At 44.2% G+C, this 27,350-nt stretch overlaps 1 protein-coding gene across 1 annotated transcript; it reads left to right on the top strand.

The window, feature by feature from the left end:
* Positions 1-692: 692 nt before the first annotated feature.
* On the top strand, positions 693-27,350 carry LOC106603732 (retrovirus-related Pol polyprotein from transposon 412). The gene is given in 5 exon segments (XM_045716263.1): positions 693-1,473; positions 1,671-3,299; positions 3,302-6,979; positions 26,278-26,332; positions 26,764-27,350. Coding segments are annotated over 3 exon segments (4,452 nt in total). The 3' UTR covers positions 5,344-6,979; positions 26,278-26,332; positions 26,764-27,350.

Genomic DNA, 27,350 nt, shown 5'->3' with positions numbered 1-27,350 from the left:
ATTTGCACTCACTGTATATAGACTTTTTGTTTTCTTTTTTTCTACTGTATTATTGACTGTATGTTTTGTTCATTCCATGTGTAACTCTGTGTTGTTGTATGTGTCTAACTGCTATGCTTTATCTTGGCCAGGTCGCAGTTGCAAATGAGAACTTGTTCTCAACTAGCCTACCTGGTTAAATAAAGGCGAGAAAAAAAAAAAAAAAATATATATATATATATATATATATATATAGTAACGACCCGGTATTGTGTTCTGTGTTTGTGGGTGTGTTATGGTTCTCATGGCTACTAGCAGGGGTTAAATATGTCAGGACAGAGGGAAAGGTTGGGGGGGTATGATGGGTAATCCCGCGGGATTTGGAAATGATAAATAGGGATTACTGTCTCATCTTCTCTCTCTTTCTGTTCGGGGCCTTGATCTGTTCCTATGGGAGTAAACATTAATTAGACTTGGTATAATTGTGTACATTCGGCATTTAGCGGCGTGGGCTGTGGCCTGAACAATAGCCCAGTTTAGGAATAAACCTGTGTTCTGACCTGCACACCTAGAGTCCGTCTCTTTTTCCTTTATGACCCAGCCGGGTCATTACATTGGCGTCAGAAGTGCTTTCGAACTACGGGATCAAGACTAGGCGAGTTAGCTGTTTAGTATAGGCCGGGTTAGCTTTAGCGTGACTCGCATCTACGGTCATGATGCTTGGGGCGAGGCGGAAAATTAAGGAAGAGTCGGACAATGTGTCCGTTGTGGGCTCGGGGGTACCCGGTCGGGAGGGTCGGGCGGCGACTGCCGTAGAAGAGCTGGAGGGCCACATGGCGGGAGTTAAATTGTCAGTCAGCAAGATGGCAGAACTGGCGGGTTTTCCTTCACACCGCTCGAGAGCAGACGTCACGGCGACGGGGATATCGACGTCACCAGGTGCGGAAATGGCGGGGCCTGCTTATGTAAACAGAGATGGCAGCGGCCTATTGCCATTAGCCACGGTAGCGGCTAAACTACCAAAGTTCAATGGACAAGGTAAATGGGAAGTTTTTTTCACTCAATTCGAGTTGTTGGCTAGAGCCGGGAGGTGGTCTGACGAGACGAAAGCGTTACAGCTTGCCCTGAGCCTGACAGAGGAGGCGTCGGAATGCCTGTTAACGCTAGCCCCGGACGAGAGGAGCGACTACGGTGCGCTAGTGGAGGCATTGGGGGGTCGTTCCGGCAGCGACGCGCAGCCCAACATGCTGCGGATTGAACTGAGTAACAAAAAGAGACTTCAGGGGGAATCATTAAAGGCGTTGGCAAGTGGTATTCTGACCCTGACCAGGCGGGCTTATGCAACTATGCCGATTGGGGTGCAAGACGAGCTGGCACGGGACAGTTTTATTAGAGCGCTCTCTTCCACCGAACTGGGTAAGCATGTTCAGATGGCGGACCCACCATCTCTGCGGGCTGCAGTGGAGATAGCCAGGAAGAGGGAGCTGATCTGGGGTGAGGGAGTGAGAGTGGAAGTCGCCAGTCAACCAGAGGTGAGAGCAGTGGTGGCTGGGGTGCCAGGGGTCACAAAACCAGAGTGGGTCGACGAGTTGGGCGGGCTAGTCAAGACTGCTTCGCTTGTCATGGAGAGGGGCTCCAGGCAGCGTCGCAGTGTCAGCTCAACTCCTATTGTCTGCTGGGGTTGTGGCCAGCCTGGCCACATTCAGCGGGAGTGTGGCAGATTCCCCCGTCACCAGGGAAACGACGGCGGGTTCTCGCGCAGGGGGCAGCGCGGACCCACCCCCCCGGCCCCAAACCCACTGTAAGCAAAAGAGGTACCCTGCAGCGCAGACAAGAGGGTGGGGACCTGCTCCCCCAGGGTGTAACTGCCACCGTGTTTCCTAATCCGGTAGTTGTGGTGGGACGTACCACCGTTGGGGACTTCTGCAATGTCATCGTCAAGGTAGAGGGGGTGGAATGTTTGGCCCTGGTCGACACGGGCTCTACAGTAACCCTGGTGAGACCAGACATACTACCTGTTGGGGTGCGGGTGGAGCCGACCCTTGTCCAGCTACGGACTGTCACAGGGGAGCTAGCCCCCATGTTAGGGAAGTTTCAGCTATCTGTGACTGTGGGGGGGAGAACTGTGGGGTGTCTGGCGTGGGTAGCAGCGGTGCAGGACCCCTGTATACTGGGAATGGACTTTTTGAAAAACTGTGGGGCTCAGTTGGACTTAGCGTCGGGCACTTTGAGGCTGTCGGGGGGGCCCACAGTGGGAATGTCGCCTTCGGGAGAGCCAGCAGGGGGCAGGGCTATCCCTCCGTCTTCCTCCAAGCTTGCAGAAACTCCACCGGTCATCCCGGCTGCTCCCTTGGTCGTTGTGCCATTCCAGCAGCTGTCTCCGGCGGCGACGGCCTTCACTCCCCATCATGGTGCAAGCACAGGCAGCTCAGTAGCCCAAAACACACTGGCTCCTTCACCCCATCAGCCCGACGGGGGGAAGGAGGAAGCTATCGACGCCGTCGAGGCTGTGTGGCTGAAGAACTGTCAGGGTCTGGATGACAGACAACAGAGACAGTTAAAGCAGCTGCTGTTGGACTTTAAAGATAGCTTCGCTTGGAGGGAAGATGAGGTAGGACAAACGCACCTAGTTCAGCACGAAATAGACACTGGGGACGCCCGACCCATTAAAATTCGGCCCCGTCATATTCCCCTTGCCAGGAGGGAAGCAGCAGACACAGCTATTGTTGACATGTTGCGGGCTGATTTCATTGAGCCATCAGATAGCCCATGGTCCGCGCCGGTCGTCATGGTGCCTAAGAAAGGGGGTAAACTTAGGTTTTGTGTTGACTACAGGGGCCTAAATTCTGTCACCACTAAAGACTCTTATCCCCTACCGAGGATTGATGAGTCGCTAGACCACGTGAGAGGGTCCTCGTGGTTCTCCTCCCTTGATCTGCGCAGTGGCTACTGGCAGGTGCCCCTCTCGCCAGGGGCATGTGAAAAAACGGCCTTCTCCACAGATAGGGGCCATTGGCAGTTCAAGGTGCTGTGCTTCGGGCTCTGTAATGCTCCTGCCACCTTTGAGAGGCTCATGGACAGAGTGCTGGCGGGGGTTCCGAGAGACGAGTGTGCTGTGTACCTAGACGACATATTGGTGCACGGCACATCGTTCGAGGGGGCACTGGGGGCACTTAAGCGAGTGTTGGAGAGGATCTCGGGGGCGGGGCTAAAATTACATCCGGGAAAGTGCCATTTCATGCAAAGGGAGGTGGCGTTCCTGGGGCATCAGCTGGGTGGTGAGGGCATCAGCACGATGCCAGACAAAGTAGAGGCTGTGAGGGGTGGCCAGTTCCAGGGGGAAAAAAAGAGGTTAAGAGCTTCCTGGGGCTGGCATCCTACTATCGTAGGTTTGTGAAGGGGTTTGCGGGGGTAGCGGCTCCGTTGAACCACCTTCTCAAGGAGGACACTGTTTTTCAGTGGACCGAAGAGCACCAGCGGGCGTTTGAGGCTCTCAAACGTGCCCTGATGGAGGCCCCTGTCCTGGCCTCACCAGACCCGAACCGTCCGTTCATCCTGGACACCGACGCAAGCAATGAGGGTTTGGGGGCTGTGCTGGCTCAGCGTGGTCCTGATGGGGAACACGTAGTAGCTTATTACAGCAGGACTTTTGATAAGGCTGAAAAACGCTACTGCGTGACAAGGAGAGAGCTTTTGGCTGTCGTGGCGGCAGTACGCCATTTCAAGTACTACCTGGGGGGCCTGCCGTTTGTGGTCCGGACGGATCACTCCGCCCTGCAGTGGCTTCTCTCCTTCAAGGAGCCAGAGGGTCAGATTGCCCGCTGGCTGGAGGAGCTGCAACCCTACGACTTCCAGGTGGAGCACAGAGCCGGCCTTCGCCACAGCAATGCAGACGCCTTGTCCCGCCGCCCGTGTGCTGAGGATGGCTGTGGGTACTGCGCCAAACGAGTGGAGCGAGAGAGAGAACTGTGCAGGGAGGAGGGAGTCACCGCCACGGTGAGTCAGCTGAGTGTGACAGAGTGCCGGGAGCTTGAGGCTGTGGACGTTGGGGAGTGGAGGCGTTGCCAGTAGGAGGACGCAGAGCTGCGTCCTGTGCTGCGGTGGGTGGAAGAGAGAAGACGACCGCCGTGGGGGGAAGTAGCCCCTCTATCACCAGTCACCAAGGGACTGTGGGCTAAATTCACAGTCCTTAGAGTGGCTGAGGGAGTGCTCCAGAGGGGGTGGAAAAAGCCAGCGACTGGAGAAATTACGTGGCAGGTAGTGGTGCCCAAAAGGCTGCAGGGGAGCGTGTTACAGCAGCTTCATGGGGGAGTTGGCGCAGGGCATTTTGGGGTCTCCAAAACGTTAAAGCGCATGCGTAAAGGCTTCTATTGGGCCAGGCACAGGAGGGATGTTGAGGACTTTTGTAGGCAGTGCGACGAGTGTGCTGCTAAAAAAGGACCTCCAGGTCAGTCACACGCCCTCCTACAACAATTCCCAGTAGGGGAGCCTATGGAGAGACTGGGGGTAGACATAGTGGGGCCGTTTCCAACCACAGACAGAGGTAACAGGTGGATTCTAACCGCTATGGACTACTTCACCAAGTGGCCGGAGGCTTACGCTCTCCCAGACCAGGAGGCAGAGACAGTAGTTGATGCGTTGGTGGGGGGAATAATCAGTCGGTTTGGGGTGCCACAGTCTATTCACAGCGACCAGGGGAGAAACTTCGAGTCACGGGTGTTCTCAGAGTTGTGTAGACGGTTAGGCGCGGAGAAGACGCGCACTACTCCGCTTCACCCCCAGAGTGATGGGCTGGTGGAAAGATTTAACAGAACGTTAGCACAGCAGCTGGCCATCGTTACCTCAAAACACCAGAGAGATTGGGACACCCACTTACCGTTTATTCTTATGGCATGTAGGTCGGCTGTTCAAGAATTGACTGCGTGCTCCCCAGCGCTACTAATGTTAGGTCGTGAGTTGCGCACCCCAGCCGAACTGACGTTTGGCCACCCTCCTGATAATAACGACGGGGTTTTGCCTGGCCCGAACTATGTGTGTCGTCTGCAGAACCGGTTAGAAGCGGCTCACACCTTCGCAAGAGAGCAACTCGAGAACGCAGGGGTGCACCAAAAGCGCCACTACGACTCGCGCGCTAGGGGGAGGCACTTTGGAGCGGGAGAATGTGTGTGGCTTCACAACCCCACGCGCAAGAAGGGGCGGTGCCCAAAGCTGGACAGTGCATGGGTGGGGCCGTGTCTGGTGATAGAGAGAGTGGGGGAAGTGACGTACTGGGTGGAGGTCCCCCCACGGAGCAGGAAGGTGGTGGTCCACCGGGACCGATTGGCACCCTACAGAGGGAGGAAAACGGTAGGAAATGGGAGTTAGGTCTCTGATGTGAGCCCACGGGAACAGTCTAACGAGGAGACTCTAGCGCAACCTGAGCCTGGGATGGGGGCTGCTTCTTCGGAGGGCGCTGGAAATGACATTGGGGCAGATGAGTGTTCTGGGGGTTCACCGGTGAGAGCCACGGGGAGGCCCAAGAGACTGATGCGACCTCCGGGTCGTTTTAAGGATTTTGTTGTGTAACCCTAGGGGCTAGGGTTTAGAAAGGGGGGGGGCTATGTAACGACCCGGTATTGTGTTCTGTGTTTGTGGGTGTGTTATGGTTCTCATGGCTACTAGCAGGGGTTAAATATGTCAGGACAGAGGGAAAGGTTGGGGGGGTATGATGGGTAATCCCGCGGGATTTGGAAATGATAAATAGGGATTACTGTCTCATCTTCTCTCTCTTTCTGTTCGGGGCCTTGATCTGTTCCTATGGGAGTAAACATTAATTAGACTTGGTATAATTGTGTACATTCGGCATTTAGCGGCGTGGGCTGTGGCCTGAACAATAGCTCAGTTTAGGAATAAACCTGTGTTCTGACCTGCACACCTAGAGTCCGTCTCTTTTTCCTTTATGACCCAGCCGGGTCATTACAATATATATGTATATATATATATTTCAAAAAATTCCTCTGGATGAGAGTGTTTTGGCCAATGATTACTGGTAAATTAATGCAATGTCCTCAACTGCTGCTAAGGACTTATTTTGTTTGAGATTTGCATGATTTGAATTTTCTAACTTGGAGATGACTAAAGTCAAACCTAATATATCAATCCTGTGGACATTCATTGCTAAATGAACATGTAGGAAACTGATTTAATGTACTGGTTATCTGCGTTGCACCTGCAGATTCATGACTTTTCTTGACTTGTTCAGTTATTGTCACGACTTCCACCGAAGGTGGCTCCTCTCCCTGTTCGGGCGGCGCTCGGCGGTCATCGTCGCCGGTCTATTAGCTGCCACCGATCCTTTTTTCCTTTTCGTTTGGTTATGTCTGTTTTGATTGTTCACCTGTGTTTGTTTAGGTTGATTATTTTGGGTATTTATTCTCGCCCTACCCACTCTGTTTCGTGTGGGGTTGTTGGTGTTTCCATGTCTGTTTTTGGGTGACGTTAGTTTGTTCATTTTATTTTCATTCAGGTGTTTATCGCTAGTGTTTTGTCCTAGTGGATTTAAGGACTTATTTTGTTCAGTACCTGTATGTTTTGGATGAACTTTATTAAATACGCTTTTCCATGTATTTACTTCTCTCCTGCGCCTGACTTCCACACCCACCACTCGTAGAGAGTATTGACAGTTATTACGAGTACACATGGGTTTTTCCAGAAAAGGTTGAACAACTCTGAGTTCCTGTTTTAGTGCCAACATTGCTGTCAATGCTGTGGTCTGCTTTCACGTGACTGGAAACAGGTATGGCGCAACCTCTCACATTCACCACTCAGCAATGAGGCCACTTCTGCAGGACCCTCAGCAGTTTTTGCCATCATTGACAGCAGTATGGTTTTTGATGTGGATATATATATATATATTTTTTTTTTACAATTTCATGATGTTAGCCACAGTCTTCAGAGTGAACAATGCATTATTTCTGAAGTTCCTCCTTTGCTCACCAAAGCCAGAGAATGTATAAAGAAGGTAAGATAAGGATGTGAGTGGGAGGAGAGGTGGTGATGCATGTGGTTATTTTTCACATTTTGTTTTGCTTGACAACTTATAGCAAAAAAGTGTGGGGAGAAATCTTAACTAACCTTTAAACCTGCCCCTTTTAACCTGACACTAAAAGGTCTACAGACTTTCTTGGTCTTGTCCTAATCTGGAAAGTATTTTTAGCACCTTGCTCACTATTGCTATTTTACTTGCCTTGATTCTTCATGTATGTTTGTATTGTATGTGTTTTGCTTATGTAGAGCTTTAAGATAACTTTGTAATAAAAAGTGTTATACAATATTATTATTTAAGTGTATAGAAAAAAATCTGGTCCACATAAACTGTAAACTCTGTTTCAATCCAACCTATGACCATGGGTGGGCTGAGTATCTGCATGCTATTGCAAACTGTCAATGTTTTGTTATACTATGTGAAAGGTATTTCTAAAGCTAATATGGATGTTTGTGTATTTTAGAATACAACTTAGACTGATCAATCCAGAATGAATGCTACGTTCACTATTGTTGATTGAAAAATAGTGAACAGGAAATTCTGGATTCACCATGTTAACTACAACTAAAATTACAAGTCAAATTAAATGTTGTTAGTCACATGCGCTGAATACAACAGGTATCACCTTACAGTGAAATGCTAACTTACGAGCCCCTAACCGACAGTGCAGTTTCAAAAAATACAGATAAGAGAAAAGTAACAAGTAATTAAAGGAGGAGCAGCAAAAAAGAACTATATACATGGGGGTGCCGGGGGCACCGGTTAGTTGAGGTAGTATGTACATGTAGGTAGAGTTAATTAAAGTGACTATGCATAGATGACAACAGAGTGGCAGTGGTGTGGAGAGGGGGGGGCAGTGTGAATAGTCTGGGTAGCCATTTGACTAGATGTTCAGGAGCCTTATGGCTTGGGGTAGAAGCTATTTAGAAGCCTCTTGGACCTAGACTTGGCGCTCCGGTACCGCTTGCCGTGTGGTAGCAGAGAGAACAGTCTTTGGCTGGAGTCGTTAATTTTTAGGGCCTTCCTCTGACATCGCCTGTATAGGAGGTCCTGGATGGCAGGAAGCTTGGCCCCAGTGATGTACTGGACCGTGCTACCCTCTGTAGTGCCTTGCGGTCGGAGGCCATGTAATTGCCATACCAGACAGTGATGCAACCAGTCAGGATGCTCTCGATGGTGCAGCTGTAGAACCTTTTGAGGATCTGAGGACCCATGCCAAGTCTTTTCAGTCTCCTGAGGGGGAATAGGTTTTGTCGTGCCTACTTCACGACTGTCATGGTGTGCTTCGACCATGTTAGTTTGTTGGTGATGTGGACACAAAGGAACTTGAAGCTCTCAACCTGCTCCACTGCAGCCCCGTCGATGAGAATGGGGTGTGCTCATTCCTCTTTTTCCTGTAGTCCACAATCATCTCCTTTGTCTTGATCATGTTGAGGGAGAGGTTGTTGTCCTGGCACCACACGGCCAGGTCTCTGACCTCCTCCTTATAGGCTATCTCGTTGTTGTCGGTGATCATGCCTACCACTTGTGTTATCGGCAAATTTAATGATGGTGTTGGAGTCGTGCCGTGCAGTCATGAGTGAACAGGGAGTACAGGAGGGGGCTGAGCACACACCCCTGAGGGGCCCCTGTGTTGAGGATCAGCGTGGCGGATGTGGTGTTACCTCCCCTTACCACCTGGGGGCGGCCTGTCAGGAAGTCCAGGATCCAGTTGCAGAGGGAGGTGTTTAGTCCCAGGGTTCTTAGCTTATTGATGAGCTTTGAGGGCACCATGGTGTTGAACACTGAGCTGTAGTCAATGACTAGCATTCTCACATAGGTGTTCCTTTTGTCCAGGTGGGAAAGGGCAGTGTGGAGTGCAATAGAGACTGCATCTGTGGATCTGTTGGAGCGGTATGCAAATTGGAGTGGGTCTAGGGTTTCTGGGATGATGGTGTTGATGTGAGCCATGACCAACCTTTCAAAGCACTTCATGGCTACAGTTGTGAGTGCTATGGGTCGGTAGTCATTTAGGCAGGTTACCTTGGTGTTCTTGGGCACAGGCACTATGGTGGTCTGCTTAAAACATGTTGGTATTACAGACTCGGACAGGGAGAGGTGAAAATGTTAGTGGCGACACTTGCTAGTTGGTCAGCGCATGCTCGTAGTACACGTCCTGGTAATCCGTCTGGCCCTGCGGCCTTGTGAATGTTGACCTGTCTAAAGGTCTTATTCACGTCGGCTGCGGAGAGCGTGATCAGTCTTCCGGTACCGCTGGTGCTCTCATGCATGTTTCAGTATTTGCCTCGAAGCGAGCATAGAAGTAGTTTAGCTCGTCCGGTAGACTCGTGTTACTGGGCAGCTCTCGGCTGTGCTTCCCTTTGTAGTCTGTAATGGTTTGCAGGCCCTGCCACATGGGGCGGCAGGTAGCCTCGTGGTTAGAGCGTTGGACTAGTAACCTAATGGTTGCAAGATCGATTCCCCGAGCTTACAAGGTAAAAATCTGTCTTTCTGCCCCTGAACAAGGCAGTTCCTAGGCTGTCATTGAAAATAAGAATTTGTTCTTAACTGACTTGCCTAGTTAAAGGTAAAATAAACAAGCGTCAGAGCCGGTGTAGTACGACTCAATCTTAGTCCTGTGTTGAAGCTTTGATGGTTTGTCGGAGGGCATTGCAGAATTTCTTATAAGCTTCCGGGTTAGAGTCCCGCTCCTTGAAAGCGGCAGTGCTAGCCTTTAGCTCAGTGCGGATGCTGGTTGGGGTATGTACGTACAGTTACTGTGGGGACGACATCATCGATGCACTTATTGATAAAGCCAATAACAGATGTGGTGTACTCCCCAATGCCAGTGGAGGAATCCCGGAACTTATTCCAGTCTGTGCTAGCAAAACAGTCCTGTAGCTTAGCATCTGCTTCATCTGATCACTTTTTTATTAATCTTGTCACTGGTGCTTCCTGCTTACATTTTTGCTTGTAAGCAGGAGTCGGGAGGATAGAGTTATTCTCAGATTTGCCAAATGGAGGGCGAGGGAGAGCTTTGTATGCATCTCTGTGTGTGGAGTATAGGTGGTACAGAGTTCTTTTCCCTCTGATGGCACATTGAACATGTTGATAGAAATTAGGTTAAATTGATTTCAATTTCCCTGCATAAAAGTCCCCAGCTACTAGGAGCGCTGCCTCTGTGAGTGTTTTCTTGTTTGCTTATGGTGGAATACAGCTCATTCAATCTTAGTACCAGCCTCTGACTGTGGCGGTATGTAAACAGCTACAAAGAATATAGATGACAACTCTCTCGGTAGGTAATGTGGTCAGCAGCTTATCATGAGAAACTCTACCTGAGGCGAGCAATAGCTCAAGACTTCCTTAGATATCGTGCACCAGCCGTTGTTTAAAAAATACATAGACCGTCGCCCCTTGTCTTACCAGACGCCGCTGTTCTATCCTGCTGGTACGTCGTATAACCAGCTAGCTGTATGTTGATATTGTCATCGTTCAGCCACGACTCTGTGAAGCATAAGATGTTAGTTTTTAATGTCCCGTTGGTAGCTTAATCTTCCCAATAACTCGTCCATTTTATTGTCCAAAGATTGCATGTTTGCGAGCAGAACTGAGGGAAGTGGGGATTTATTAGATTGCCTCCTACTCCTCAGAAGGCAGCCCGCCATCTGCAGTTAAACCCAATGGTGGAAAAAAAAAATCACATGAGATGAACTGGGCAGTTGGGTTTGTAAATGTACATGGTGTCACTGTTGTGTGGTAGAGGGTAGCTAGCACCCACCTTCGCGCTAACCTGAGATTTTGAGCAAAGATCCACTAGATTCACACACATTGAACCTGCTCTGTAAGGAAATGGACAGCGCAGACTCAATCGGCTTAAAAATAGGGGACACACATCCCACAGGAGCTCCGTGATTTTGTTAAATTTGTATAATTTTCTGATTTTTATCCCTCAGTCACACTATGCTGCGTTTTGTGCTGTCTGAAAAATAAATTATTTTATTGCTCAGTCCCACTGCATAGCATTGTGTGCGGTCTGTTGTGTCTGCAGTGCACTGCCACTAAACTGCTACTACTTGTCTTCTCCTTCCCCTCCTCCATGCCTACCACTTGTTTCTCTGACATCACTCACAACCCTGTCACTCACCGCTCCCCCATGCATGCAACCATGTAAACTGACACTTGCACCAGAATAATCCCATACCACCGTCAGCTCAGTCAAAACTCCTTGCTCCTTTCTGAGTATTGTTGTACGTAGCTATCTAGTCTCTTGCCAACATTGAACAGATGTGAATAACAAAAAATATATAACAATGTAAATTACAAGTTTAGTATTTTCTAAAGATAAGAGACTGTATTTACTATTTACCCTCCCTCGTACATGGAGGAAAATTCCCAATGTGATTTGATGTCGGCCATGTGGGAGCTAGCTCAAGAAAACTCTATGGAACATTCTGCCTTCTCCCTACAGTTTTCAGTGGTTAGCTTAGCCCACGACTGGCTCATGTGAACTACATTCCCGACGCTGTGTTTTAACATTTAGAAATTTCATTAATCATCGCTTGTGATATGACTTTCTAAACATATGGCCCTAGTTGGTGTTCGGAACATGCTAGATAGCTAATTAGCAAAAGTATTCGTCTCTGTCTTCTGTCTGTTTTCCATAAACAAGTGAGGTAACATGGAGATAAGGCCGTGTGGGAACACTAACCCTTAAAAGGTGTATCAATTAAACCTTAAAAAAAAAAAAAAACGTACAAAAATATCGCCGATATGAAAAATATGGTCCTTATGTTTCCAAAACTGTCCTGCAAGCGATGCGTGTTTATGTTCAGACCAAGCGTCAGGGCTCTTGCCCCGTACAGAAGACGTCTTCGTCCGATAACTCTTATGTGTAATGGAACTGAGAGATGATCAAGGGCTATGTGGGCACTAGCTAGCTGGATTTAGCTATTTAGCAAGTGTAGAGCATTAAGAAGTCACCAGACATCATAGAATGTTCATGTAGCTAATCAGAAGAATACAACTGGACAATTTAGAATGTATGCGTTCTAAATGCATATGCAAAACTTCTTGACATGAGTCTCACGTTAGCTAACTAGCTGGTTAGCTTAGCTAAAGTTAGTTAGCGCTTGTTAACATGTTTGAAGTTGTATTTTTCCTTGCTGATAAATGTTACTGGACATGAATAGCAACAGGCATTGTACACTTGTCATTGTTTTATGTTTTTTTTGGGGGGGGGTTCACCTTCATTTAACCAGGTAAAGTCATCCCCCTGGATGTTCTTGACAAATCACAAATGAGAGAATTCATACAAAGGTACATTTTGCTCTCATGCAACAGACATCAAGATTTACATGGCGCCAAATATCTGTCTCTAGTTAATTTACTGCTTGCTTATACAAAAATACTAATGCAACCTAGAATACTACATCCTTTCCTTAAATAAACTGAAGATTGGTTCTCCCTGTTACCGACAGACAGGCACACAGACACTAATCATGGAATGTTGTCTTATCACCAAGCCATCGTAAATCTACTGTCAGTGTTAAATCTGAAGCTTCTCTCTCTTCACACACACATGAGAGTTCTAAACTCTATTCTGTTGCCTCTAAGAAAAATACTGTGAGTACAAATATAGGCTTACATTACTTTTATATTATAATGTGATTAACATAATGTTGTAATTCTACGACAGTGTTAATGCCCGAGAAGCCGGTGTTTGGAGGATATATTGGCATTGGGGTTTTTACTCGTGCCGGGAAACCATCTTCCAAACTCTGACTTGGAGGGCATCGCTAGGCGGTATAAATGAATAGACCAATAACAGAGTTCCACCTTTGCCAATAACAGCTAGTTTTCAGGTTACATATCCCTCCCGTTAGGCCCATCCACTCTGGTGGATTGATACACACTGGCACACAGGAGGCTGCTGAGGGGAGGACGGCTCATAATATTGTCCGGAATGGAGCAAAAGGAATAGCATTAAACACCTGGAAACCATGTGTTTCATGTATTTGATACAATTCCACCAATTCTTCTCTAGCCATTACCATAAGTCTGTCCTCCCCAATTAATGTGCCACAAACCTCCTGTGCGCTGTTGCCCTTCCCCTCACTCAGACCACTCCTAGCAAAATTCTTGCTAGAGAAATAGTTTTTTGCTAAGAAAAGCTATTTTTGTTTATTTTTTCACAAATATATTGGAAAACTATTTCACTTAAGGTATTTATTTGTTACCCAGAATTATTTAAAATTGCGTCCATATAACATATGTAATTTGTTAAGCCAAATTTTACTCCAGAACTAATTTAGGCATGCCTAAACAAAGGGCTGAATACTTATGCAGCAACTATATTTTAGTTAATTTATATTAATTTGAAAAATGAGTAGATTTGTCACGACTTCCACCAACGTCGGCTCCTCTCCTTGTTCGGGCGGCGTTCGGCGATCGACGTCACCGGCTTTCTTGCCATCACCGCTCCATTTCTCATATTCCATTGGTTTTGTCTTGTTCCCTTACACACCTGGTTTTCATTCCCATAATTACTGCATGTATTTAGTCCTCTGTTCCCCTCCATGTCTTTGTGTAATTGTTTGTTTATGTGGATATTGTCAGGCGCTTTACTTTTGCTATGTTACGTGTTTTTGGCACGTTATTGTTTTTGTGCTGTCATTTTTGGAACGGAATTAAAGTGCGCCAGTCAACTACTCTGCTCTGCTGCACCTGACTTCGCCTCCCATACACACCCTTGACAAGATTGTCTTTTCACTTTGTCATTATGGAGTATTTTGTGTAGATCAAAGACAATTAAATCTATTTCAATCCCACATTGTAATGCAACAAAATGTGAAAAAATCCAAGGGGGTGAATACTTGTGATACCCACTGTATGTGAATGCTACACAGGAGGAACCTAAGGTTGACATCTTATAAAATTTCACCTATGTGGCTCTTTACTATCTAGCCCCTCCTGCTGTGTCTGACGTAAAGGAGTTCAGTAGTGGACTTCCCATGTTGCTGTGCTCCTCTCAGGTTTTTTACCCTGTGACCATAGAGCAGGTGTGGTTTAGAGAAGGTCAGCTCCTCAACGCCACACTTCCAGACAGGCAGAGAGGTCAACCCAGACGGTTCCTTCACACACCACTCCTACCTGCCTCTGTCCTCAGGAGCCAGCCAGGCTGTCCTGTACCTCTGCTTGGTCAACCACTCTGCCTTTAGCCATCCCATCACTGTCAATCACAGTCATGTCCAACTGCGAGTTAAGTGTTAAGTCAATTGTACTATAGTTAACAATGTAATATTATACCAGTATAATATACCAGTAGTCAATTTAACGTTAATGTTAACACTGATTTCAAATCTTCTTGATTTATTGTGTACTTAGTTCTCTTTGCGGGACATAAGAGGAGGCTCAAACAAATAAACCACAAATTACATCACCCAGCCATGAACAGTTCTAGTATTCTATAATGGTACATTTCTGACCTTTACTGGTCTTGTTGTTTGAGACATACCATGGGAACAACCTTCTGACCATAATCTGTGTCAGCACTTCCATCGAGGTTGTGGCCAGCTTTCACCATAAGTATTTACAAATGGGAGTCTTAATCTGATCATCTGTTTGGACAATGATTTCTTCAACGAGGCTTGCACAATTTACATGTTTTTCCACTTCCAGAAAAGGCAATGCAAATTCTATGGTCAATGACTTTGTTCACAGGAACAACAGCTTGAACATTTGAGGCAGCTTTCAAGTAACTATAGCCTTGTAACCAATTCAGTTTCAAAATTACTTTAGGAAATTACTAAAAATAAAATTTTAATAAATGTTCTTGGTCGCATACACATCGGTAGCATATGTTATTGCGGGTGTAACGCAATGCTTGTGTTCCTAGCGCCAACAGTGCAGTAATATCTAACAGACAACAGTACACACATCTAAAAAGTAAAAGAATGGAATTAAGAAATATAGAATTATCAGGACGAGCAAAATCTTGAGTATAAATATATACATACATACATACTGAACAAAAATAACTTAACATGTAAAGTGTGGGTCCCATGTTTCATGAGCTGAACTAAAACATCACTGACATTTTCCATAAAAAGCTTATTGCTCTCAACTTTCATGCACACATTTGTTTACATCCCTGTTTGTGAGCATTTCTCATTTGCCAAGATAATCCATCCACCTGACGGTGAGGTATTTCCAGAAGCTGATTAAACAGCATGATCATTACACAGGTGCACCTTGTGCTCATGACAAATGGCCACTCTAAAATGTGCAGCTTTGTCACACAACACAATGCCACAGATGTCTCAAGTTTTGAGGGATTGTGCAATTGGATTTTTTAAATTATTTTTATTTAACTAGGGAAGTCAGTTGAGAACAAATTATTATTTACAATGATGGCCTGCCAAAAGGCCTTCTGCAGGGATGGGGGCTGGGATTAAAAATGTAGGACAAAACACACATCACGACAAGAGAGACACCAACACTACATAAAGAGAGACTTAAGACAACACAGCATGGTAGCAACACCACATGACAACATGGTAGCAACACAACATGGTAGCAGCACAAAACATGGTACAAACATTATTGGGCACAGACAACCGCACAAAGGCAAAAAGGTAGAGAGAACAATACATCACGCATAGCAGCCACAACTGTCAGTAAGAGTGTCCATGATTGAGTCTTTGAATGAAGAGATGGAGATAAAACTGTCCAGTTTGAGTGTTTCTTTGCAGCAAGTTTCAGTCGCTAGCTGCAGCAAAATGAAAACAGGAGCGACCCAAGGATGTCTGTGCTAACATCTAGCCGCTCGAGAGAAGCCTTACCTGCCAATCTATAAATTATGTCTCCGCAATCTAGCATGGGTAGGATGGTCATCTGAGAAGGACAGTGTACCGTCTAGCTATACTCCCAAGTACTTGTATGAGGTGACTACCTCAAGCTCTAAACCCTCAGAGGTAGTAATCACACCTGTGGGGAGAGGGGCATTCTTCTTACCAAACCACATGACCTTTGTTTTGGAGGTGTTCAGAACAAGGTTAAGGGTAGACAAAGCTTTTTGGACACTTAGAAAGCTTTGTTGTAGAGCATTTAACACAAAATCAGGGGAGGGGCCAGCTGAGTATAAGACTGTATCATCTGCATATAAATGGATGAGAGCGCTTACTACTGTTTGAGCTATGTTGTTGATGTAAATTGAGAAGCGTGGGGCCTAGGATTGAGCCCTGGGGTATTCCCTTGGTGACAGGCAGTGGCTGAGACAGCAGATGTTCTGACTTTATACACTGCACACTTTGCGAAAAGTAGTTAGCAAACCAGGCCAAAGACCCCTCAGAGACATCAATACTCCTTAGCCAGCCCACAAGAATGAAATGGTCTACTGTATCAAAAGCTTTGGCCAAGTCAATAAAAATAGCAGCACAACATTGCTTAGAATCAAGGGCAATGGTGAAATCATTCAGGACCTTTAAGGTTGCAGGGACACATCCATAACCTCAGAGGAAACCAGACTGCATACCCGAGAGAATACTATAGACACCAAGAAAGCCAGTCAGTTGATTATTGTCAAGTTTCTCCAACACTTTTGATAAACAGGGAAAAATAGAATTTGGCCTATAACAGTTAGGATCAGCTTGATCTCCCCCTTTAAATAAAGGATGAACCGTGGCTGCCTTCCGAGCAATGGGAACCTCCTCAGAGAGGAGAGACAGGTTAAAAAGGTCAGAGATAGGCTTGGCGATGATAGGAGCTGCAACCTTAAAGAAGAAAGGATCTAAACCATCTGACCCAGATGTTTTTTTGGGGTCAAGTTTAAGGAGCTTCCTTAGCACCTCAGACTCATTGACTGCCTGCAGGGAGAAACTTTGTAGCTGGGCAGGGGAAAAAGAATGAGCATCGGGGCTAGTCGCATTAGAAGGGGTGGGAGATGAGGAAATGTTGGATGGACAATGAGGCATGGATGAGTCAAATAGGAATCCTGACTTAATAAAGTGGTGATTAAAGAGCTCAGCCATGTGCTCCTTGTCAGTAACAACCACATCAACATTACAGTACATTGGCAGTGGTGAGGAGGAGGGTTTATTCACCAGGTCTTTAACCGTTTTCCAGAACTTCTTGGGGTTAGACCCACAGAGAGAGAACTGCTCTTTAAAGTAACTAACTTTGGCCTTCCGGAGAGCCTGAGTACACTTATTTCTAATTTGCCTGAACGAGGGCCAATCAGCCTGAGTATGCGTGTGCCGAGCCTTTCGCCAAATGGAATTCTTGAGGTGGAGTAACTCTCCCAGATTATGGTCGAACCAGAGGGCTGAACCTGTTTTTAATTCTCATTTTCTTTATGGGGGCATGTGTGTTAACAATACCACTGAAAATATTTAAAAAAGAAGGTCCAAGCGTCTTCAACAGAGGGGATCAAGCTGATTCTATACCAATTTACAAAGGCCAGGTCATGAAATTTTTTTTAGCAAGCGTCTATGACAAATCAGGACAGGTTGTTTCACTGAGCAGCCATTACGAACGCAGGCTGTAAAACAGTGATCGCTAAGGTCATTACAGAAAACACCAGACTGATACCTATCAGGATTATTTGTGAGGATAACATCGAGAAGAGTAGCCTTTTCTGGGTGTTTAGAGTCATACCTTGTGGGATTGGTAATAATCTGAGACAGATTTAGGGAGTATCCTTGCTTCTGGACTTGGTCAGGCGGTTTAGGCCTAGCAGGACAAATTCAGACTTAGTGTAAGGGGCCAGGAGAGAACTAAAGGCAGGTAGGGTACAGGCCGGTGCTGATGGTGGACTATAACACCCAGCAACAGTCAACAAAGAGGTATTTGAAAGTTTAATGCTTAAAACCAGCAAATCATATTGTTTGGGGACAGACTTGGTGGAGACAACCGAGCACTGAAGGTGATCCTTGGTAAAGATTGCCACTCCCCCACCTTTGGGAGATCTGTCTTGCCAAAAAAGGATATAACCAGAAAGGTTAACATCAGTGTTCAAAACAGTCTTTCTTAACCACGTCTCAGTAATGACCAACACAGGTGCAGAAAACACGTGCAGAAAACCCAGGCTTTTACAAGAGCATAAATCATTGAAACAGATGTCAGAATTGGGGCTAGCAACAATAGCTGTGCCAGGGTGTACATGCACATTTCCAGATATCATCAGCAGTAATACAATCAGGGCACGGCAGAGGACAAGGAGAGCTCTGCAGTGCTGATTTGTGACAGTTGAATGTGCATCAGATGGCAACAAGGTCATATTGTACAGAAATTTCATCAGTTAACATGAATACAAAGCCGGCGAGAGGTGGTTTGAATAGGATGGCAGGCCGTGTAACCCAGGCCTGGGCAAAGGCCGGCCCAGGGGCCATATGCGGCCCGCGACCTGATTCAATACGGTCAACGGAATCATCCTCAGATCACATAAAGAATTTGTGATAGTAACATTTTGAAAAATGTATTTGTTATTCAACTGAAAAGCCCAATGAATTTTCGCCTTTGTGTAATGATTTAACTCCCACCTCTTGTGGGACATTTATTTTGAAGGCACGTATAAATAACAACTGCACGAGGACAGACAGTGACTGACAGGCTGACACACACGTCACAGTTACAAATAGTAGCTGGCTAGAAATTGCGCAAAAATGTGTTTTTCAAAGATTTCAAATTAAAGGAAAGTAGACAATGAATGTAGGGTGTTCCAGCAAGAGTGAACATTGAAATATTTATTTATTGAGGTATCAGGGAAAGCTGTGTGCTTAGGGTGCAAAGATAGCATCACTGTATTGAAAGACGACAACTTGTCCCAACCCTTCCAGACAAAGCATGCAGAGAAATATAGAAATATGTCTTCTGAGCAGAGGGCAAGTGCATCGAAAGAGTTGCTTTCTCAGCTGCAAAAGCAGCAAGGACTTCACAAAACTGCATTCAGCAAACAACGGAATTGCGAGAACTAGCTATTTAGTCCCGCAAAATTGCTAAACATAGCAAGCCATTTGCTGAGGGTGAATTCATTAAAGAATGTTTAATTGACTGCAGCAATACTTTGCCCCGACAAGAAAGATCTGTTTGAAAATGTTTTTCTGTCGAGACGAACAGTGACACAACATGTTGAGGACATCGTAGAGAATGTGGAACAACAGTTGAAAGACAAGGTAAAGGATTTCACCTATTTCTCCTTGGCCCTGGATGATAGCAGTGATGCACGTGACATGACGCAGTTGTTGATATTCTTACGAGGTATAACCCCAGACTTTAAAATTACAGAGGAGCTTGCTTCAGTGCAGTCAATGAAGAGCACAACCACAGGGAGGAGGTTAATAAGTGTGTGGCAAAGCTGGGACTGAGTTGAAAAATTATCCAGTGTGACCACTGATGGGTGCCCAAACTTGACCTTTTGATAAGGATACAAGATCAAGTAGCTGAGTTGAACCCAGATCAGAAAATTATTTTCCTGCATTGCATTATTCATCAGGAGGTTCTCTGTAAATGTGTTCTGAAAATGAGCCATGTTGTGGATACAGTCACTAAAGTGGTCAACTTCATAAGAGCAAAATCGTTAAACCACAGGCAGTTTGTCTCACTGTTGGAAGAGACTGAGTTGGGCCATGCAGATCTCCCCTACCACACAAACATGAGATGGCTGAGTCTGGGGAAGGTGCTTAAAAGGGTGTGGGACCTGAAGTTGTAGATTGCTGAGTTTCTTGAAATGAAAGGAAAATATGTGGATTTCCCTCAACTGCAAGATAAAGAATGGTTGGCTGATTTTGCCTTCACCGTGGACATCATGGCCCTCATGAATAAACTAAATTCCAATCTACAAGGGAAGGGCCTTTTTGCACATCAGATGTACGGCCTTGTCAAGGCATTCAAGGGAAAATTACTCCTCCTGACCCGCCAAGTAGAAGCCAACAATCTCACCCACCTTCCGACACTACTAGTCTGTTCCCTATCAGATAACCAGCAGGAGAAGTATACATCGCTTCTGCGTGCTGTGAACAGTGAGTTTTCTCATCGTTTTGAGGATTTCAAAGTGTTGGAAAATGACATGCTGTTGGTTTCCTCTCCTTTCATCTTCAATGTGGATAACGCTCCCACTGACCTGCAACTTGAGCTTATCGATCTTCACTCTAATGCAGTGTTTGGAGAACTATTCAAAACAATGACACTGACGAGGTTCTATGCATCTCTTGATGAACAAAACTTTACAAAGATTAGGAGTCATGCTCAGAAGATGTTTTTACTGTTTGGGTCAACCTATGTATGTGAACAGACATTTTCATTTATGAAATATAACAAGTCAAGGCAAAGATCATCTCTTACTGACTGTCACCTCTCAGCAATCCTGCGCATAGCGACATCAGAAACTATACCTGACTTCACTGCTCTAGTCAGTGCCAATCAGAGACTTCACTCCTCACACTGATTAAGTAGTTTAAATGTAATGTTGAGCTCTCTCTCTTTCTTGTGTTTTTGTGCAAACCCGTTAACAAGAGTTCTGTCCATGGTGCTGAATGCACAGCGTACTTTTCCCTCCATGTAGTTCATTGCATGTTTAATAATGAAAATACCTACCAAAAGGAGAACATGTGGTTTAATTCTGTGCATGTTAAAAAAGTAAAATAAGTAGCATATCTGGACGTGATTTACAGTAGATATCTGTCAACACAGTCATACACACAATGTATAATCCTGTAATTGTCACACCCTGATCTGTTTCACCTGTCTTTGTGCTTGGCTCCACCCCCCTCCAGGTGTCGCCCATTATCCCCAATGTATTTATACCTGTGTTCTCTGTTTGTCTGTTGCCAGTTCGTTTTGTCTGTCAAGCCTACCAGCGGTTTTCCCCTTGCACCTGTCTTTTTCTATAGTTCCTGTTTTCTAGTTTTTCCTGGTTTTGACCATTCTACCTGCCCTGGGCCTGCCTCCCGTTCTGTACCTTGTCACACCGCCCTGGATTATTGACCTCTGCCTGCCCTGACCCTGAGACTGCCTGCCGTTCTGTACCTTTTGACTCTGATCTGGATTACTGACCTATGCCTGCCCTTGACCTGTTGCTTTGCCTGCCCCTGTTCTATTAATAAACTTTTGTTACTTCGACACTGTCTGCATCTGGGTCTTCCCTAAAATGTGAAAGTAATATGATTCTGGCCCACAATGGCAAAAATATATTCTAATGTGGCCCTCCATGGAAAATATTTGCCCAGGCCTGGTGTAACCAATAGAGATTCAGAGTCCCGAGTGTGGGAACAAACAGTCTGTCCCTCGGTTGGGTAACAAGAAAGTTCATAGTCAACAAAGCACACAGGAGTCATGAGACAAATAGCATAAAGCACAAGAACAAAATATAACGACTTGGGGCTAGCCATTGTAAGTTCAAAGAGTCACTGCCCCAACAAGATAACTTGAGAGAGTAGCTCTCTATGAGTCCAGTAGGCTATAAAAAGTATGAGATAAAAGCTTACATAATAAGCTTCACTGCTGGAATGACTGCAGAAATGTCCATCAGAGCTGTTACCTGAGAATGTTATGATAATTTCTCTACCATAAGCCGCCTCCAACATAGTTTTAGACAATTTGGCAGTAGGTCTAACCAGCCTCAAAACCGCAGATCACGTGTATGGTGTCGTGTGGGGAAGCGGTTTGCTGATGTCAACGCTGTGAACAGAGTGCCCTATGGTGGGGTTAGGGTATGGTCATGCATAAGCTATCAACAACGAACACAATTGCATTTTGTCAATGGCAATTTGAATGCACAAAGATACCGTGACAAGATCCTGAGGTCCATTGTCGTGCCATTCATCAGCCACCATCACCCCATGTTTCAGCATGATAATACATGGCCCCATGTCGCAAGGATCTGTACCCAATTCCTGGAAGCTGAAAATGTCCCAGTTTTTCCATGGCCTGCATACCCACCAGACATGTCACCTACTGAGTATTTTGGGATGCTCTGCATCGGCATGTACGACAGCATGTTCCAGTTCCCGCCAATAGCCAGCAACTTCGCACAGCCATTGAAGAGGAGTGGGACAACATTGCACAAGCCACAATCAACAGCCTGATTAGCCCTATGCGAAGGAGATGTGTTGCTCTGCATGTGGCAAATGGTGGTCAGACCAGATACTGACTGGTTTTCATATCTGGTCAAAGATACCTTTTTTTAAAGGTATCTGTGACCATCAGATGCATATATGTATTCCCAGTCATGTGAAATCCATAGATTAGGGCCTAATGAATTTATTTAAATTGACTAATTTCCTTATAGGAACTGTAACTCAGTAAAATCCTTGAAATTGTTGCATGTTCCATTTATATTTTTGTTGAGTAATACTTTGGATTCACTGGAATCTGGAACAGAGAAAGCAGAAGTAAACCCTTAACCCAGAGACTGATATCTTGGCTACAGAATGTACTTATATTTCCAAATGATATTTACTGTCATCGGAGCAAGATCTAGCCCCCTCATGAAGTCAGAGGAAATGACTACCTTCCCACCACCCCTGCTGTTGACGTTTTGCCTGCGATCTTGTGTTGACATCCTGTTTTATAGGCTACCTATTTATTGCACTAAACCACAAGTCACATCAGCTTCCATTTTAGGACTTAGTGTGTTATGTTACATGATGTTATTTGAATCACAACTGTTTCATCTCATCCAACAGAAGTCTTGAAGGTTAAGAACTGATTGGATATTCTAAACTGCCTTTTGAGTGTGATATAATGGGTTCAATGAAGGCCATGCAACTACGTCCTTAATTTTTATTTCCACTAGAGGTCAACAGATGGACTCTGTGAGGTCTACGCATAGACCTGTGTGTGAGTCTGTTTATTTCAGGACATAATTGTATTTTCCATCACCAATTGACATTTTGAATCAGGACTTTTTTACTTTATTTTAGCGCAGCAAATATGCAGTATGTCACACTGGCACCATTTTTGCCACCATATTAGATTTGTGAGTGTTTTAATGATCCTATATAAAAATGTAAAGGTGCAAAATGCAGAATTTGCTCTGTCATTTCCTGGTCGTCAAAACAATTAGCCTAATTTCGGGTTTATGTGACAAAACAAGCACTCAGAGTTTAGAGAACCATTGTACCATCTATACCGCTGTGAAATATATTTTAAATAACCATATTAAACATTGTATTTCCAGCTGTATGAACATAAAACGTGAAGCATAGAAATAGTGCACATAGAACAGATCTACTGCTTCTTAGACTTGCTTTCAATGAGAATGACAGATCTATAACTCACATTTCATTCCAGATACAAGGCAAGGTTGGGTTGTTTCCGGCACCTGGGCTGCCAGTTGTCCAACAAAAAATGGGTGGCCCTTGAGCTCAGCACAGCTCACCTCAGACCTTAATATGGCATTATAGTTTCCACAACCTTGTCATGCAACACAACAGAGGTGTAAAATGTAAAGCTAAGAGACACTAATGTTTTTCAAGGTATCAGCCCACAAGCAAAATGCACTTTCAATATGAGCTTTATTTAACATGTTGTATGATAGTCTACCAAACACTTGGATACAACATAACTTATTCACTTATGGTGGTACAAAATGGTCAGATCTGTTCAAAAACTGTCATTTGATTTAATTTGATACTTTTCTGCACAGATCTGTGTTATTTTGTACCACAAAAATGTTGCCTGTAATACCAAACACCATAACAAGTCTTTTGACACTTAGCAGTAGGTAACTATTCAGCATGAGCTTCAACCCTAAATGTGATTAGTTGATTGGCCTTCTCCCCAAGCAGGTCGACAGAGGACCAATGATAAAGGTGATTCCATCTCATACAACAACAAGGTGTTTGAAAACATCAGTTTAAGTACGCAAACCCAACAGAGACAGGCGACCACTGCATCCATCCAGGAACAATGCATTTATGAGAACAAAACCATTTTAATCTCACTCTGACATCCTTTCCCCTCTTTTTATTTGAGTTCATAGATATTTGTAGCCTTTAGCCAATTTTCAAATGTGGTAGTATTGTTGTATGATGCTTTACTATCCCAGATCAAGGTATTGTTGAATCCATCAAACATTGGACCAGTGTGTCTTGAATACTAGCTCAGTTGAACATGTCCAAGCTACAGAAATAGTTATTTAGTATATCTGACAATCACCCATAAACTCCTACCATACATTCACTCTGGACATATATTGGGTGGTTGCCAATTATATAATTACATTGTATATAACGTTTTCCTCTTGCTGTCCTTTTTAATGTGACATAAAACCTTAATATGCATGTGTGAATCACTCTAGATAAGAGTGTTTGGGCCAATGAATGTAACATTCTCAACTGCTGCTTAGGACTTATTTTGTATGTACTGTTCATCTGCATAACACATGCAGATTCATTACTTTTCTGTTATTTATAAGTACGCATACTTAGAAATGCGTACTTATAAATAACTGAAAAGTCATGAATCTGCATGTGTAACGCAGATGAACAGTACATTAAACACGTTTCCTGATGATTTTTTAGCAGTACATGTTTACAGGATTGATATATTAGGTTTGTCTTTTTCATCTCCAAGTCAGAAAATGTATATAATGCAAAGCTCATACAAAATAAGTCCTAAGCAGCAGTTGATGTTACATTAATTGGCCCAAACACTCTTATCTAGAGTGATTAGAGTGATACAACTCTGACTTCCTGTTTGTGTCGACATTGCTTTCAATGCTGTGGTCTACTTTCACTTAACTGAAAACAACTATGGTGCAGCCTCTCACAACCACCACTCAGTAATGTTGTGGCCACTTCTGCAGTTTTCTCCATCTTGATTGCAGTATGCTTTTTGATGAGGAGTTTTTTTCACAGTTTCATGAAATTAGTCATAGTCTTCATAAATTCTCAAGTCCCCTTTGTTCACCAAAGTCAGAGAGAAGGTATCTAAAAGGTAGGATAAGAGGGTTTGAGAATTGGAGGAGAGGTGGTGATGCATGTGGGTATTTTTCACATTTAGTTTTGCTGGACAAAATCTTTAAACTAATCTTAAAACCAAGCTGCCCATTATAACCTGATACTCTTTCTTGGTGTAGTTCTAATCTGAAAATAATTTTTAACACCTAGCTAACTATTGCAATTTTACTTGCCTTGATTCTAAATAAATTTTTATTGTATGTTTCTTGACAAAGTAGAGCTTTAAGATAACTCTGCAATGAAAAGTGTTAAACCATAGTATTATTAAGTGTGTAAAAAAAAACAGATTCACATGAGCTGTGAACTCTCTGTTTTAATTCAACCTATGACCATGGGCTGAGTATCTGCATGCTGTTGCAAACTGTTTCAATGTTTTATTATAGTATGTGAACAATATTTCTAAAGCTAATATGGATGTTAGTGTGTTTTAGAATACAACTACAACTTAGATTGGTGAATCCAGAATGAATGCTACATTCACTAATGTTGATTGAAAAATAGTGAAAATAGCTAATTCTGGATTCACCATGCTAACTACAACTAGGGCTACAAGTCAAAACATTATCAGTAGTTAAACCCAATGGTGATCAAAATCACATGAGATGAACTGGGCAGTTGGGTCTGTAAATGTCACTGTTGTGTGGTAGACGGTGGCTAGCACCCACCTTCGCGCTAACCTGATATGTTGAGCACAGAAGCACTAGACTCACACTCCTTGAACCTGCGCTGTGAAGAAATTGACACGAGAGATGCAATGGTGATATAAATGATAGTGGTTCACACAGCAACACAGAGGACGTAAGTACAGTGCATAGCTTGAGGATTTGGATGCAGGTGTCTTTAACTAATAGATATGGTGTATTCAAACAGATTTGTTCATTCCATCTTAATTAAAAAATGTATTTTTTAATGTTAAAAATGTTATTATTTTAACTGCACTATGGAAAAATCTGTCGAATATGAGAGTAAGCGGAACGCTTCTTGAACGGGGCAGATTTTGTATTCAACTTCTGTTAAATCTACGCCCTGAGAGACGTGCATATGCTTTAGGTCCACAAGACTCCACACTTCTGTGTCAGAATCTTGCAACAAAAAACTGCGATAGAATTGCAATATTCAACATACTTTAATGTCTATCATTCAAAATAAAATGTATTTGTTATTTTGGAAACTTCACAAAAAACATTTCTGTCATTCCATGCAAGTTTTCAGTGTATGATACAAGCCACACTTCACGTACTGAACCTCTTGTAATCACAGGATGTGAAGGTTGAAAAACCAGTGAAATGTAGTGTTTTAGTAACTATCTTATCTTTGTCGTTGCTCTTTTTGGAACAGATGTCGGTGCTCTATTCTGTTCTGCATTTGGCAATGCTTCTGAGTCTCCACTCAGGTAATGTGAAATGCTTTGACAAAACCTCTTCATACTTTATACATGATACATTTAGAGACTGCACTTACTATGAAAACTGTGGACACTTAAGGTACAGTTTTGTTCTAAGGGGGGAGGGATGGGGGGTGGAGTATCGTAGGTCAAATTATAATTTATGATTGCATAAGACAGAATCAGTGCCTTTACAACTGAAATATTAAAATTATAGAACTGAAATGAAAAGTGATTGCTGAGAGAATTGCTGTTTGGTTTTACACTTGTGGTAAATATAGTAGACAGACCCTACATTTATTGACTTAATACATTTGTCCCAGCCAGTATGGAGCTGGGAAGTGAAGTGGCTTAAAATAGTTTTACAATTGTCATGAGGTGTATCACCAGCTGAACCAGTTCATCACCTGTTTTCTCAGACTTGGTCTCTTTTTCTACAGGTTTACAGAACCTAACTACACTGTCAAATCCAACAGCAGTCATTGTACACAAAGGAAATTCAGTGACGATCCACTGCACCCACAATTTACCCAATGACATTGAAATATTTACAGGGGCTATAAAAGGAACAGAGGAGCTGTGCTTTTCTCAGTTTAACAGACACGAGTGGCTGGTGTTGAAGAAATGTAAAGAAAGAATACAAATTAATTGGAATAGTGAGACCAGAGAGATCTTCTTTTCACTGATGAAGCTACAGATAAATGATTCTGGACTTTACTCTTGTGAAGTGAAAAGAGCTGCACCTCCACCTGCACAAGTTTTCTCAAACAACATAACTATTTGTGTAACAGGTTAATGATCTCTGAAAATACTTGATAGAACTACAATCTACATGTAAAACCATTATGACCCTGTGATCACATGATATGTGAATGCTACTTGCCTCCAAATTGAAAATAATTTGTCTACAGTTTAAACTCTTTGTTTACACTATTATTTCTGCATCTGCAACTTTCTGTTTGTGCATCCAGCCCCTCCTGCAGTGTCTGTGTCTGATGTAAAGGAGTCCAGTAGTGGACTTCCCATG

This window comes from Salmo salar, chromosome ssa04 (genome assembly GCF_905237065.1).
Source record: "Salmo salar chromosome ssa04, Ssal_v3.1, whole genome shotgun sequence".
NCBI lineage: Eukaryota > Metazoa > Chordata > Actinopteri > Salmoniformes > Salmonidae > Salmo > Salmo salar.
The sequence above is the reverse complement of the archived record's forward strand: the minus strand, read 5'-3'. Positions and strand labels throughout refer to the sequence as shown.